Here is a 13196-nt window from a genome sequence, read left to right as displayed (position 1 = left end):
GAGAAAACCCACCACCACAACTAAGAGCCCACGTGCCGCAACTAAGACCCGATGCAGCCAAAAAAATAAAAATTAAAAATAAACCTTTAAAGAAAACACATTAAAAAAAACTAAATTTAATGTAAGTAGATTAAAATTTTAAGTAAACAAGTTGTGGACATGGCTAAGAGAAGCTAAGTTAGTCGAAATCCCTCCACACCCAAATCAGTTTCTATCAAAACACACCCCGTGAAAACCCTGAGAAGTCCACTGAAACTTGGGATTCTCCTCTGTGCCTTTGGGCCAATAGAGAAATGTTTTAGTAAAATGTTTTACACGTGGTCCAGTGGTCTTCCTGAGAAAAGCTAAACTTGCTGTCCTGTGAGAACAAGTATTTAGTGTTTATACTGTCCTGAGCTGCAAGCTGTTCAGGACTCAAAGGTAATCAGAATGGGCAGTTCCATTTTAAGGCATTTAGACGAAAAAAGCAGTGCTTTTAAGGGGACATTTTATTGTGTTCAGAAGTAAGAACATGTAGCTCTGCATTCACGTTGGGTATTTTGACTGGCTTTTAAGCTTTCTCTGTTCACAGCTGCATGACCTCTTTTTTCATATATTTTTTAAAAATCACAATAAAAAGGGTTTTTTTCCAAACAAAATCTAAGCAAAAGCCAGCCAACCAGCTTACCTTGTATATGTATATTTACTTTATAAACCTTTCCAGTTTTCAAGTCCTCCAAAGACTGTTTTATCCCCAACACCTAGACCAATGCCTGAATTTAACAAGCACCAGATATAATCATTAATTCCATCACCCTGGATAGAATGGAGGTGAGGGGCAGTGTTGATGTATTTTACCTTCACATACTATTCCTATGTATAAAAAGCATGTTTCTCAAGAGGATGTACCTTGTTCATTGTTTCCTTGCAACTTAGCACAGTGTGGTACGTGATGATCTGCTTTTTGAAGAAGTGCAAGCCAATTTTTTTTTTAAGTTTTAATTATTTATTTATGGCTGTGTTGGGTCTTCGTTTCTGTGCAAGGGCTTTCTCTAGTTGTGGCAAGTGGGGGCCACTCTTCATCGCAGTGCACAGGCCTCTCACTATCGCGGCCTCTTGTTGCGGAGCACAGGCCCCAGACACGCAGGCTCAGTAATTGTGGCTCATGGGCCCAGTTGCTCCGCAGCATGTAGGATCTTCCCAGACCAGGGCTCGAACCCGTGTCCCCTGCATTGGCAGGCAGATTCTCAACCACTGCGCCACCAGGGAAGCCCTGTAAGCCTATTCTTAACAACAATTACAATTACTATTTTCCTTACCCCATTTATGTAAAAGAAATTGTATTCATTTAAGCTTATTTTCTGGAAGCAAGAACAGATTATACAGGTGATAGTTCTAAGTAGTTTTAACTCAGCTATAAGCTAATCGTTAAAAGGTGAGATACTAGTGAACCAAAAGGCATCCCCAATATGAAATAAATGTGTCTATTATGGAGAAGGGTAATTTAACAAGAAAATAACTCATTAAGAAGGCTTCCTTTCTGCAGACAGAAGAAAAAAATGCATCTTCTAGCAATCAACCTGGCTAAAATCTATGCAACATCCTAGTACTTGTAGCTATGTAACAAAAAAAGTTTAGACAATGCAGTCTGTAACATGCCCTTATAGCCTCAGCTGAGCAAAGCTTGCATTTAACCATATAGATCTTATTTTATTCACATCATCTTGCTTAACATCTCTCCAAGAGGCTTACATTAGGAGGCACTATTCCCAAGAAATGAACTCTTTAAAAAATACCTAGCTCTTGGACTTCCCTGGTGGTGCAGTGGTTAAGAATCCACCTGCCAATGCAGGGGACACGGGTTTGGTCCCTGGTCTGTGAAGATCCCACATGCCGCGGAGCAACTAAGCCCGTGAGCCACACTACTGAGCCCACACGCCACAACTATTGAAGCCCGCGCGCCTAGAGCCCATGCTCCACAACTTAGAGTAGCCCTTGCTCACTGCAACTAGAGAAAGCCCACACAGCAAAGAAGACCCAATGCAGCCATAAATAAATAATTTATTAAAACAAAAAAACCCACCTAGCTCTTAAATTCCTAACTGTGTAGTTTAGCTATTACTGTGTAGGCTGAACATGCCTAATTTAGGAGTAAAAATTCCACCACAATCTAGTTATAGTCAGATCTTTATTTAAAAATCCAAGCTACCAACTTAGCGTTTTCCACCAACACGGGGAGCAGAAACTTTCACAGGCTTCACAATCTTTTGCTTAGGTGCTGCCTTTGTGGGAGCCTGTAAAAAGACAATATGTTATGTGGCATTATTCCATGTGAGGTTTTGTTTTGGTTTTTTTCCCCCAATCACTGCTCTCTTATGCCCAGATTCTGTTTGTTTCCTAGACTGCTTTCCTAATTATCTGTGTTCCTAATATTATGAAGTCCACCTTTATATGAAATATAAACGAAAGACAAAGATATCAGATTGAAGGAGTTAAGAGACACAACTAGATGCAGTGTGGGACCCTGAACTGTATCCTAAGAACAGAAGAAGGACGAATGCTAATTTTTTGGTTTGAAATTTTTACTATGGTTATTGAAATTAACACTGATAAAAGCTGGGTAAATTCTGTACAATTATAGAAAATTTTACTGAAAATCTAGAATTATTTCAAAATAAACTTTAAAACACCTTTATTTTCCCCCTTTCTATTTCTATATAGCACTAACATACGCGTTTGGCTTTAGCAAAGGGACCTCTCTGGAGACCGGAATCACTCACTCAGAAATCAATTATGGACATCATTTCCATTACAGCCTTGCACTAAATTCCTTAAAAAAACTGAAACTTTCATTTACCACAATTTGGATTAAAAATACATCTTTCTGTTGCTTTAAATGAGAAATCCAAGATAATCCCACAATTACCTTTGCAGCAGCCATTGCTGTCTTTTTAGATGCTTGCTTAGCCTTTTTTGCTTCCTTGGCAGCCCTGTGGGGTTAAAAATAACATAAGCAAAGCACTTTACTCCTTAAGGGTATAGTCTATTAACAAGAGACTAGTGTTTGGGAAAAGTAGAATTAACATATTCCTTCCCCACCTGCAATTATTTGTATGATAAATCCAAAGGATTTATTAACAAATGTCATTAACCACCAAGTCAGCTTAACATTTGTTAGAAATTGTACAGTATCTTTATAATTGCATATAGAATTTCAACAAATCATTTAGACTATAGTATAAACTTCTGTATTATTAAACATGAGTGTTTACAATTTCACAATTCCTATACAGATGCAAGTAACACAACACAAAATAACATGAGATTAAGATTTCTGTGCCTATAAACCCAAACATAACCTAAAATCCATTCCAACAGCTGAAATGCTCATAATGAAAGCTTCCTCACCTGATAGCTTGTTCTCGTTGAGCCTTCCTAACTTCAGGTTTCTGATTCCTCTTGGCCATTATATCAGCAAGAGATGCACCAGTTATGGCCCTCTGGAATTTGACTGCACGGCGGGTTCTTTTCTTTTGAATTTCTTCCTACAGAACAAAAAGATGGGGACCACACTTAGCAACCTTGCTTCATGAATGTCGGGAAGAAATGAAATATATCACATGTCAGAAGGGGGCAAATGAGCTCTCTCTCGGGCCTTTTTTATAAGGGCACTAATTCCATTCATGAGGGCTCTGCCCTCATGGCTGTATCACCTCCCAAAGGTCCCACCTCCTAACCATCACCTTGGAGGCTCAGTTTCAACATATGAATTTGGGGGGGAACACAATTCAGACCACAGAAATATACAACCAGGGAGTTCCCTGGTGGCTTAGTCCTTATGACTCTGGGCTTTCACTGCCAGGTTCAATCCCTGGTTGGGGAACTGAGATCCCACATGCTGCACAGTGCAGCAAAAAAAAAAAAAAAAAAAAGACCAAAAATAATCCATGCAATTATTTGAAATGAAATATACATACAAATATATATTTTTAAAGTATCTATATGTAAAATACTACAATACACAGATAAGTTTTCCGATTATGGATTGGTTAAACCATCTATTACAAATCCTGGCCATTATTTAGAAGAACAGAAAGTTAAACTCTAAGGAAGTTAACTGAATAGTACTTTAAAAGTGATCTTAACAAGACTTTATGATAAAGAATGTGCTTTCGGAAAAAAATTATCAAACCTCAACTCTATTTTGTTTTTACTCCAAGTATTGACACTGGGAGAAACAGTCAAGTTAGAAGATGATTTAAGACAGGAAAGCCACCAAATGTAGGGAATGTCTGGGAATCAAGACAGTACAATTCACACATCTGCTGCAGATTCTATACTGAAACCTATGCTACAGTGCTTGTGAGAAAAAAGATCTTGTGTGCATCTCTAAGTCCAAGAAGAAATAAAATGAACTATTTATTAAAGCAGGGATACGCAAAATATCTTAAAATTTTTAAACAGGACATATGGAGAAAAGAGGGCACATTTGTGGTTAACCAAAATGCTCGTTTTACCAATACTTTAAACTTTATACAGAGGTGAAATTTTATTGTAGAAAATGCCAGTATTTACCTGTTTATATTTTTCTTACCTCAAATCCATTTAAAAAATATTTTTCTTATTGTGGTAAAATATATATAACATTAAGTTGACCATTTTAAAGCATTTTTAAGTGTGTAATTCAGTGGCATTGTAATATTGTGCAAACACCAACTTCCATCTCCAGAACTTTTTTCATAATTCAAAACGAACTCTGCACCCATTAAATAATAGCTCCCTATTCCACCTTCCCCCCTAGTCCTGCCTGGTAACCTCTACTTTGTCTTTATGAATTTGTCCACAACTAGGTACCCCATAAAAGTGGAATCATACAATATTTGTCTTCTTGTGTCTGGCTTATTTCACTTAGCATAATGTCAGGCCTGTCAGCTTTTTAAGGCTGAATAATATTTCACTGTATGTATTTATCACACTTAGTTATCCATTCATCCACTGATGGGACATTTGGTTGTTTCCACCTTTTGGCTACTGTGAATAACAGCACCGTGAACATCAGTGTACAAGTAATCTGTTTAAGTCCCTGCTTACAATTCTTTTGCGTATATAGACTTAGAAATGGAATTGCTAGATCATATGACGGTAATTCTCTTTAACTTTTTGAGAAACTGCCAAACCACTTTCCACAGTGCCTGCACCATCTTCATTCAGCAATGCACAGGGTTCCAATTTCTCCACATCCCCACCAACATTTGTAATTCCTCCCACCCCCACCCCCGTTTGGATAACGGCCACCCTACTGGGTATGTCACATCCCCCTATTTAGAATTTTTCCTTCCTCTGAACTCCCATAATACCTAGCCATGTCTTTCACCCAGGAGGTGCTCACTCACTAAATATTCACAAGCCTCCTGAATACTAATTCTCTTGCCATGACACTCAAACCTTTTCTCAAAAATCTGTTTCAACAACCTAAAAGACCACTTCAAAAAACACAACCAGTTTTAAGAACTAATATGCTGGAAGACTCCACAATATGATACCTACATTGGGAATAATTCTATAAGCATTATAACCAATACCAAGTTTTCACAGAACTATTTAGTTGCCACCACTTGAACATCTTAAACACTTTAATGGTGCACTATAACCCAAGTGAGCTTAATGTAATTTACCTAACTCTGGAAGGGGGAATGCTTTCAAATTTCAACTTGATATTTTTACTGTGAGCCTAAGATGTATAAGGAGGCACTCTCTATATCCATCATTTTCACTTCACTGTCTGATGCTTTTCAGTTAGGAGTACTTTCACATACTGTCTCATTTAACTTTAAAAAGCAGTAAATGATGCTCAGTTTCAACAACATGAAAGTGCATTTCACTTACCGACTGTCCCTTTTTGTGCTTTCTTCTGTAGAGGACAGTCCAGTTGATCTGACGAGGATTCCTCTTGGAAAGGAATGCCGACTCACATTTTGCATTAAGAAATTGGAAAACCTGTCGTGACAAGTTCAAAGTAGGAGTCTTGAGCTTGAAATTACTAGTGAATTAATATTCTAATTCTATCCTCTCATTTTACAAAACTGAGGCCCATACAGACCAAAAGGCTTGTATCACAGAACTGGCAGGAAACTCTGCGTTTCGCCCTGCCTTTTCTCGAGTAGACAAACCTAAGTTCATAACGCAGAGGAGAGTTGGGTGTCAAATTCTGGAAGGCATCTAACTCCTGTCCCTCCCGAGATTCCAAAAGGACCTGGTGCCCATAAAATAGCCAAATACCCCGGTGGCCCACTGCCCTTACACTGGAACATTAATGTTACACAAGCTCCTAACTTCCGACCTGATTTACATTCGATCAAAGCTCAAGACTGATTCACTTAGAGGTTTCTGATCCTAACAATCATTGCACACAGGGTCCCCGGAACAAGCTTTTCAGGGACCAAGGGTGATGTGGTGAAGGATCCCGCCTAGACTGAACGAGACCGGTCTTTCCTTAGCAGCAAAGGTGCGTTTAGCCCAAGCGGCCTTTCACCTTCCCGTCGGTCCTGGCGTAGCGCCTCCCGTGTCCTGGGTAGATCTTGTACCCGCTGAAACTGCATAGCTCGACCCTGTAACGAAAAGCGAAAGCACATTAGGTGGGGTAGGGGATATCTTCGGAAAGAAGAAGCCATGCCTGGGATGCCGGAGAGGCCCTTTGCCCGAAGATGCAAGAGGATTGGGATATAAGGTTCCTGCTTACTTCATTGCTGCTAGCGCCGGCGAGAAGAAAAGATGGCGAAAAGAAGGAAAGGATCATGGGAAAAGCCCTTATAAGGTCGTGGGAAAGCAATCTCCTCCCACAATTCTCTTCCCTAACCCCGGCGTTCGGTGATGACGTCACCTCGCCGGGGAGACACGTCTAGAGTTCCCCGGTGGCCGTCTGCCTCTGGAGTAACTGCGCTAGAGGCCGTTAAGGCTCTACAGGCGGGGAGGGAGGGACAGGCAGGCAGTTGCTTTCTGAGTCATTCTGTCGTCTCTCCTAGAGCTTCGTCCTACTGCAGGGAACGTGAGGTAAAGAGAAGAGGCTCCTCTCTCCCCTCCCTCTTATAGTTTAGTGATGTATAGATGAATACCGCTTAGGTAAAACCTAAAATCATATTTTGCCTTCTGTGCTGGCCCATTTCCTTAACTAACAAAATTAAATTGTAATAGTTTCCACATTTGCAAAAAAATAAGGACATCTGAACTGTCTCTGAGGCCGTGCAAATGGAATTGTGCTTGATGGCGTTTTGCATTAATTATAATTAACGTTCGTTGAGTGTTCTCTTTCTGTGTGCCAGGACTCGTGCTAAATCATATGCATACATTAATTCATTTAGTTTACAAACTCTATATTAAGTAAGCGCCGAAGCATTGCAAAATGACGACTGCCGGTGGCGGTCGATTGCCAGGCTGCCGGCTGCTACCTAGAGGCGGGGGTGTGGGGGTAGCGGCCGGTGGTTGCTCAGGAAACGGTAAAGCCCTTCTCTGGAAAAGGCAGCCCTGCCCGGGCCCACTGGGAAGGCCGATGCCTGGATCGCTTGACCCCTTCTGTAATGCTCTGTACTTCAGCAAATGATGGGGAATGGCAAAAGAGAATCCTTGAATTGTGTGCAAGGCTGGAGTACTTGACTAGGAAACAAATCTAATGATCGGTTTATGCTGTTGTTGGAGCCCATTGGCAGGCTGCTCCAAAGTATGCCTCAATGGCATAGTGGATATTTTGCATTCATGTTACTTAAGAACCGGTAGGTGCAAGAGGGATACTTAGACCCTCCTCTGTGTCCCCTTGGAAGCAGGAAATAAATCTCTCATACTCTCTCGCTGTACTGTACCAGAAGATAGGAAGACATCATTATTATCAGAGATAGGGAATTCAGGGCACAGAAGCTTGTGTAAACAAACTTTGATACTAATTTACTACCCAAAGCCCAAACTTTGCTTAAATTCCTTACTAATTATTGTTCCTTTGTCTAAAAAATATAAAAGCTGCCTGCTTTTGCAACTTCTTACTTAGGACTTATTTCTGTGAGACCTCTGTGCACATGAATTAAATTTGTTTAATTTTCTTTTTCTCCTGTTCATCTGTTGTGTGTTGATTTTATTATTAGTCCAGCCACAAGAACTCAAAATGGGTAGAGTAGGAAATTTCCTTCTTCTGGACACTCTCTATATAAGCAACGAACCCTAAAAAGTTCTGCAAATAGGTGGTTGAAGAGATTTAAAAAGTCCAACAAGGTGGCTGACTGATATTAAGAAAGCTGCACATATGTTGGAAACAATCTCAAGAATGAATGAATAGAGAGATGAATGGAGTTGAAAAACCAAAGAAGCAAAGGGAAGGAATTTGACAGCCTGACCAACTCTGACCAGCTGTTGAGAGTGTCTGGTATACTTAGAAGACTTTGTCTAAATAGACTACAGGCAGATGGATACCTCAGCTTCCATGGTTTTTGAACTTGACTCTGACATCCATCTAACTTTCTTTGTTTTAAATTACTGGTGATAAAATTGTTTGATCACTTAAAAAAAAATCTTTCTGGAATAGTCCTGGCTTCTACAAGCTCCACAAGGCAGAGCTGGATGTGAGTAGAGGGTGGAGCCAAGGTCTACCTGCAGGATTTTGGATCTGTTTACTTCACAGAACCCCAGAATTTATAGTCCCTTCCCAAGCATTTTAGGAAGATTTTGTTCTGTCGGTCCTCGAAATTATTTTTGGTCTAACTCCGTGGAGGAAAAGCAGGAGACTCGGTCTTATGGATTTTAGCTCTTTTACTCTTTCCTAGAGCTGGCATTTCAGGGTTCTTTATAACACTTTGTATGTATCACACCTTACATTGTGTTCAAACACTCTTATAATAAGAAGAAATTATACAGAAACCCCTAAAAGCATTTTATATAGTGTCATAAAGCACAGTTTCCAACACCATCCATAAATTTTTGCAGACTTTATCCTTTCTCTTTAATAGGCAAAAGACAGCTTCACTCCAAAATTGGTGCTTTTCTGGGCGTCTATATACTTCCTGAGAACAGAGCATTCTCTTCACTGTTTCTTCACCTTTTATACATAGTCTCCTGCTGTATTAGTTTCCTGTGGTTGCTGTAACAAATAACCACAAACTTGATGGCTTAAAACATGACAAATGTATTCTCTTATGGGTCTAGAGGCTGGAAGTCTGAAATCAGTATCACTAGGCTGAAGTCAAGCGATCCGTGCTCCCTCCGGAGGCTCTGGGGTAGAACATGTTTCTTGCTCTTCCAGTTTCCGCCCAGATAAACCCTCTTGAATTCCTAACCCATAAAAACGGTGAGATCATAAATGTTTGTTGTTTTAAACTACTTTGTTTTAGGAATAATTTGTTAACATAGCAATAGATAATGCAGGAAGTAAGGAAAATTTGAAGATGGAGACTTAGTGAATAGCGGTATCATTTGTCAAAAGAAGACAGATAAGAGGAAGGAGCGTGTTTGTGAGGAAAGGGTCACTTTGGGAAAGACCAAGTTCACGATGCCCGTAGGATGTTAAGGTGGAATTGTGTAGTGGGAAGATAAACAAGTTTAGAGGAGTGTTTGGAATAGGATGTATTTTAGGAGTAATGGATCTATAGGTGATAGTAGAATATGTGGGATAGCATCACCTACTGTCACAGGCTGTCTTCTCTGGAAGCACTTACTGAGACTATGTTTAGAGTAAAAGGTATTTATTAGGGACCAGGTCCTATGAAAGGAAGGAGGAAGCAATGTTAGGCAGAAGAAGGCAAATGCATTACTGGCCCAACTAAACCCCAGTCAACCCTGCCAGGAGCTCTGGAACAATTATTGCCTGTCAGAGTATCCCTTTTTGAGTCAAATGATCAATTCTCTTTATACCCCCACCTTGCTTAGTCAGCAGATGTGGGTTGACCCAGGGAGTTCATGACCTAAGTGAGGTGGTGCTCAGCAGCTGAGCCAGACTCTGCTGACAGCTGGAGGACATTGCTAACTATGATGTCTTCAAGCTCTTGCTTGAAGAGGGATCTGGATAGGGCATCTCTGGGTCTGCCACCCCTAGAAAGAGTGACTAGAGTGAGTCAGCCAAAGGAATCAGGAAATACTAATATTTACGGGATAGGAGAAATGGAGAAAGAATTTACTGAAGGAGGCTGAGCAGATGAGGTCAAAGGAAATAGATATCCATGACAGTCATCTCACAGAAGCCTATGGAAGAATTTTGACAGCGTTAAGAGGCAGAAAAAGTTAAAATAAGACAACAACAGGAATGTGTAAACACGAATGCCTTCGGAATGACTTAGGCACCAATCTTAGTGTTTTCTTCCAATAGCATTCTCTCCTCAGTTGTGGGGAGGGATCCTGCCTTTTTAGAATCTATCATCAGCGTTCCCAGTAGGCTGATCAATCCCAAGACTCTCAGGCATTGGCCTCAGGGAGGGCTTTGAAAGGAATGCCTAGTAACTAGATTAGAAAATAACTAGGTTTAAAAATTACTCAGTGGGGCTTCCCTGGTGGCGCAGTGGTTGAGAGTCCGCCTGCTGATGCGGGGGACACGGGTTCATGCCCCGGCCCGGGAAGATCCCACATGCTGCGGAGCGGCTGGGCCCGTGAGCCATGGCCTTTGAGCCTGCCCGTCCGGGGGCTGTGCTCCGCAACGGGAGAGGCCACAACAGTGAGGCCCGCGTACCGCAAAATAAATAAATAAATAAATCAATAAATTACTAAGTGAACAGTTATGAATCTTTCTTTAAAATTATGAAGCATTATTAAAATTTAAAGAATTCTCTTAAAAATATAACTCTAATCAAGTTTTCATATCTACCCATTATATAAATTATAGGGGACAGAGGAACATGTGAAATGACTCCACATGGTTGCAACTGGCATCTACAGGATGACTTAATTTCTTCAACATCATGTAAAATTGAGAGAGAGAGAGAAGAACGAATGAACAGAACCAGCTATATAAATAATTTGCAGGGTCCAGTGTAAAATGAAAGTATGGGGTCCCTTTGTCAAAAAGCAGGAAAAAGATGTCCTTAAAGTACTAAAATAAGCTATTTCCTTTCTTCTGCAATCTATCTCTCGACCTTTCATGATATTTTTTCAATTGCTATTTAACTTCATGCTCTCTCAGGCAAGGACATTCGCTGGGCCAATGCAGCCCCTCATAGGTGCCCAGGGTCCTGCCCTGAGACTTGACATTGTGCATGAACATTCCAGGCCTACCTGCTCTCAGGTCCCCCTCCTTAGAGGCACCGGACCAACAAACTGCCTCAGTGCTGCTGGGAAGTTCAGCCAGCCATCTCCTTCCACCATCCTCCTGGGTAGATGTCAAACTGGCATAATGCATGATGGTGCTGCCTGCTTTGGAGAGAGCTGAGGGGGAGGGGAAGGAGTGAGTCAAGGGACTGTAGAACCAGCGGCCCTCTGGAACCCATCCCTGGAAAGAGAGGAGGCTGCAAGGAGTGGGCCTACAAGGGAGCTGAGGTGGCAAGCCCCAGGCACATGCTCTATCGTCCCATTATACTTCACTTAAAAAACACAAATGCAAGGATACAATTATTAAGACTTTCAAGACAGCGACTGCAGAGCATTAGACTCCAAGCATGGGATACCCCTGAGCAAGGGACCCAGTGTGACTGCATAGGTTGCACAACTTGAAGCTGGCTCTGCCTATAGATTAAAAAAAATTTAAGAGCCTCCTCAACTAATTGCAACATATGGATTTTAACTGAGGCCTGATTTGAACAACCAAGCTGGATAAACCATAGGGGTAATTTGAATACTGACTGGACTTTTGATATTAAGATGTACTGTCAATTCTTTAGCTATTGTAATTGTACTGTGTGTTTAATAAAAAAAAAAGAGTTCTTATATTGAAATTTAGAGATACATACTAAATATTTACAGATGAAATAGCAGGATGGCTGGGATTTGCCTTAAAATAATCTGAGGAAGGGACTAGTGGGTAAGGGCATGGATGAAAAAAATGATTGGCCAGAAGTGGATAATAGTTGAAGCTGGGTGTTGTGTAGGAGAGTTCATCACAATAGTCTATATAGTTATGTACTTTTTTTTTAATTAAAAAAATTATTCTTCTTCTTTATTTTTGGCTGCATTGGGTCTTCATTGCGGTGCCCGGGCTTCTCATCACGGTGGCTTCTCTTTGTGGAGCACGGGCTCTAGGCGCGTGGGCTTCGGTAGTTGCAGCATGCGGGCTCAGTTGTTGTGGCTCACAGGCTTTAGAGTGCAGGCTCAGTAGTTGTGGTGCATGGGCTTAGTTGCTCCGCGGCATGTGGGATCCTCCCAGATCAGGGATCAAACCCGTGTCCCTTGCATTGCCAGGTGGATTCTTAACTACTGTGCCACCAGGGAAGTCCTGTTATGTACTCTTTTAATTACTTTTCCATGATAAAAAGTTTCAAACAATTATAAAGTGTTTAGGGATTGAAAGATTTAAGCCCCGCAATTCAATCCTGAAAATAGGAGGAATAAGTACCACCTGTATTATTTTGTAATTTAAAAAATTTTTAAAACAAACAAAAACCCACTTTATACAAGAATGTTTATATCATCTTTATTCATAATACATACAAGAAACACTCTCGGTGTTGTATCAAATGTGAATATATAGACAAACTATAATATATATTCATATAATGGACTACTACTCAAATAAAATGGAATAAACTACTGACTTACTCATCAACATGAGTCCCCAAAACCTTATGCTAAATGAAAGAAGCCTTACCAAAAAAAAAAAAGTACATATTGTATGATTCTGTGTGTATCAAGTTCTACACCATACAAATCTAACCTATGATGGAAAAAAAAATCAGAACAGTGGTTGCTTCTGGGTGGGAGAGGAATTATTGAATGGGAAAGGGTATGAGAGAACTTTCTGTTTTAATGGTAATGTTCTATGTCTTTATGGATTTTGGGTTAATTAAACACAGTTGGTCAAAACTCAGTGAATGTTCATTTAAGATTTGAGTATTCATGTAAATTTTACTTTATATCTTTTTTTTTTTTTTTTTTTGGCTGTACCACGTGGCATGCACCATCTTAGTTCCCGACCAGGGATTGAACCTGTGCCCCCTGAAGTGAAGCTCGGAATCCTAATCATTGGACCGCCAGGGAATTACCGTAACTATTATTTAAAAAAAACAGGAAACTAAATAAATTTTGAACACTAGTTAATGAAA

General features: G+C 40.4%; 1 protein-coding gene and 1 long non-coding RNA gene across 2 annotated transcripts; one reads left to right on the top strand and one right to left on the bottom strand.

Annotated features, from left to right (window-relative positions):
• Positions 1-2153: 2153 nt before the first annotated feature.
• RPL24 (ribosomal protein L24) lies at positions 2154-6797 on the bottom strand. The gene is made up of 6 exons (XM_067739028.1): positions 6719-6797; positions 6512-6587; positions 5866-5976; positions 3388-3524; positions 2906-2969; positions 2154-2273 (listed from the first exon to the last, which is right to left on the bottom strand). Exons 1-6 carry the CDS (start codon positions 6721-6723, stop codon positions 2193-2195), a joined length of 474 nt encoding a protein of 157 aa, XP_067595129.1. The 5' UTR covers positions 6724-6797; the 3' UTR covers positions 2154-2192.
• Positions 6798-6857: 60 nt separating this feature from the next.
• Positions 6858-13196, top strand: LOC137225262 (uncharacterized). Its single transcript, XR_010943758.1, has 3 exons — positions 6858-7029; positions 9163-9304; positions 13061-13196. It is a non-coding gene; the product is annotated as an uncharacterized lncRNA (long non-coding RNA).

Source organism: Pseudorca crassidens, chromosome 5, assembly GCF_039906515.1.
Source record: "Pseudorca crassidens isolate mPseCra1 chromosome 5, mPseCra1.hap1, whole genome shotgun sequence".
NCBI lineage: Eukaryota > Metazoa > Chordata > Mammalia > Artiodactyla > Delphinidae > Pseudorca > Pseudorca crassidens.
Note: the sequence above shows the minus strand (reverse complement) of the source record. Positions and strands in the feature narration are given on the sequence as shown.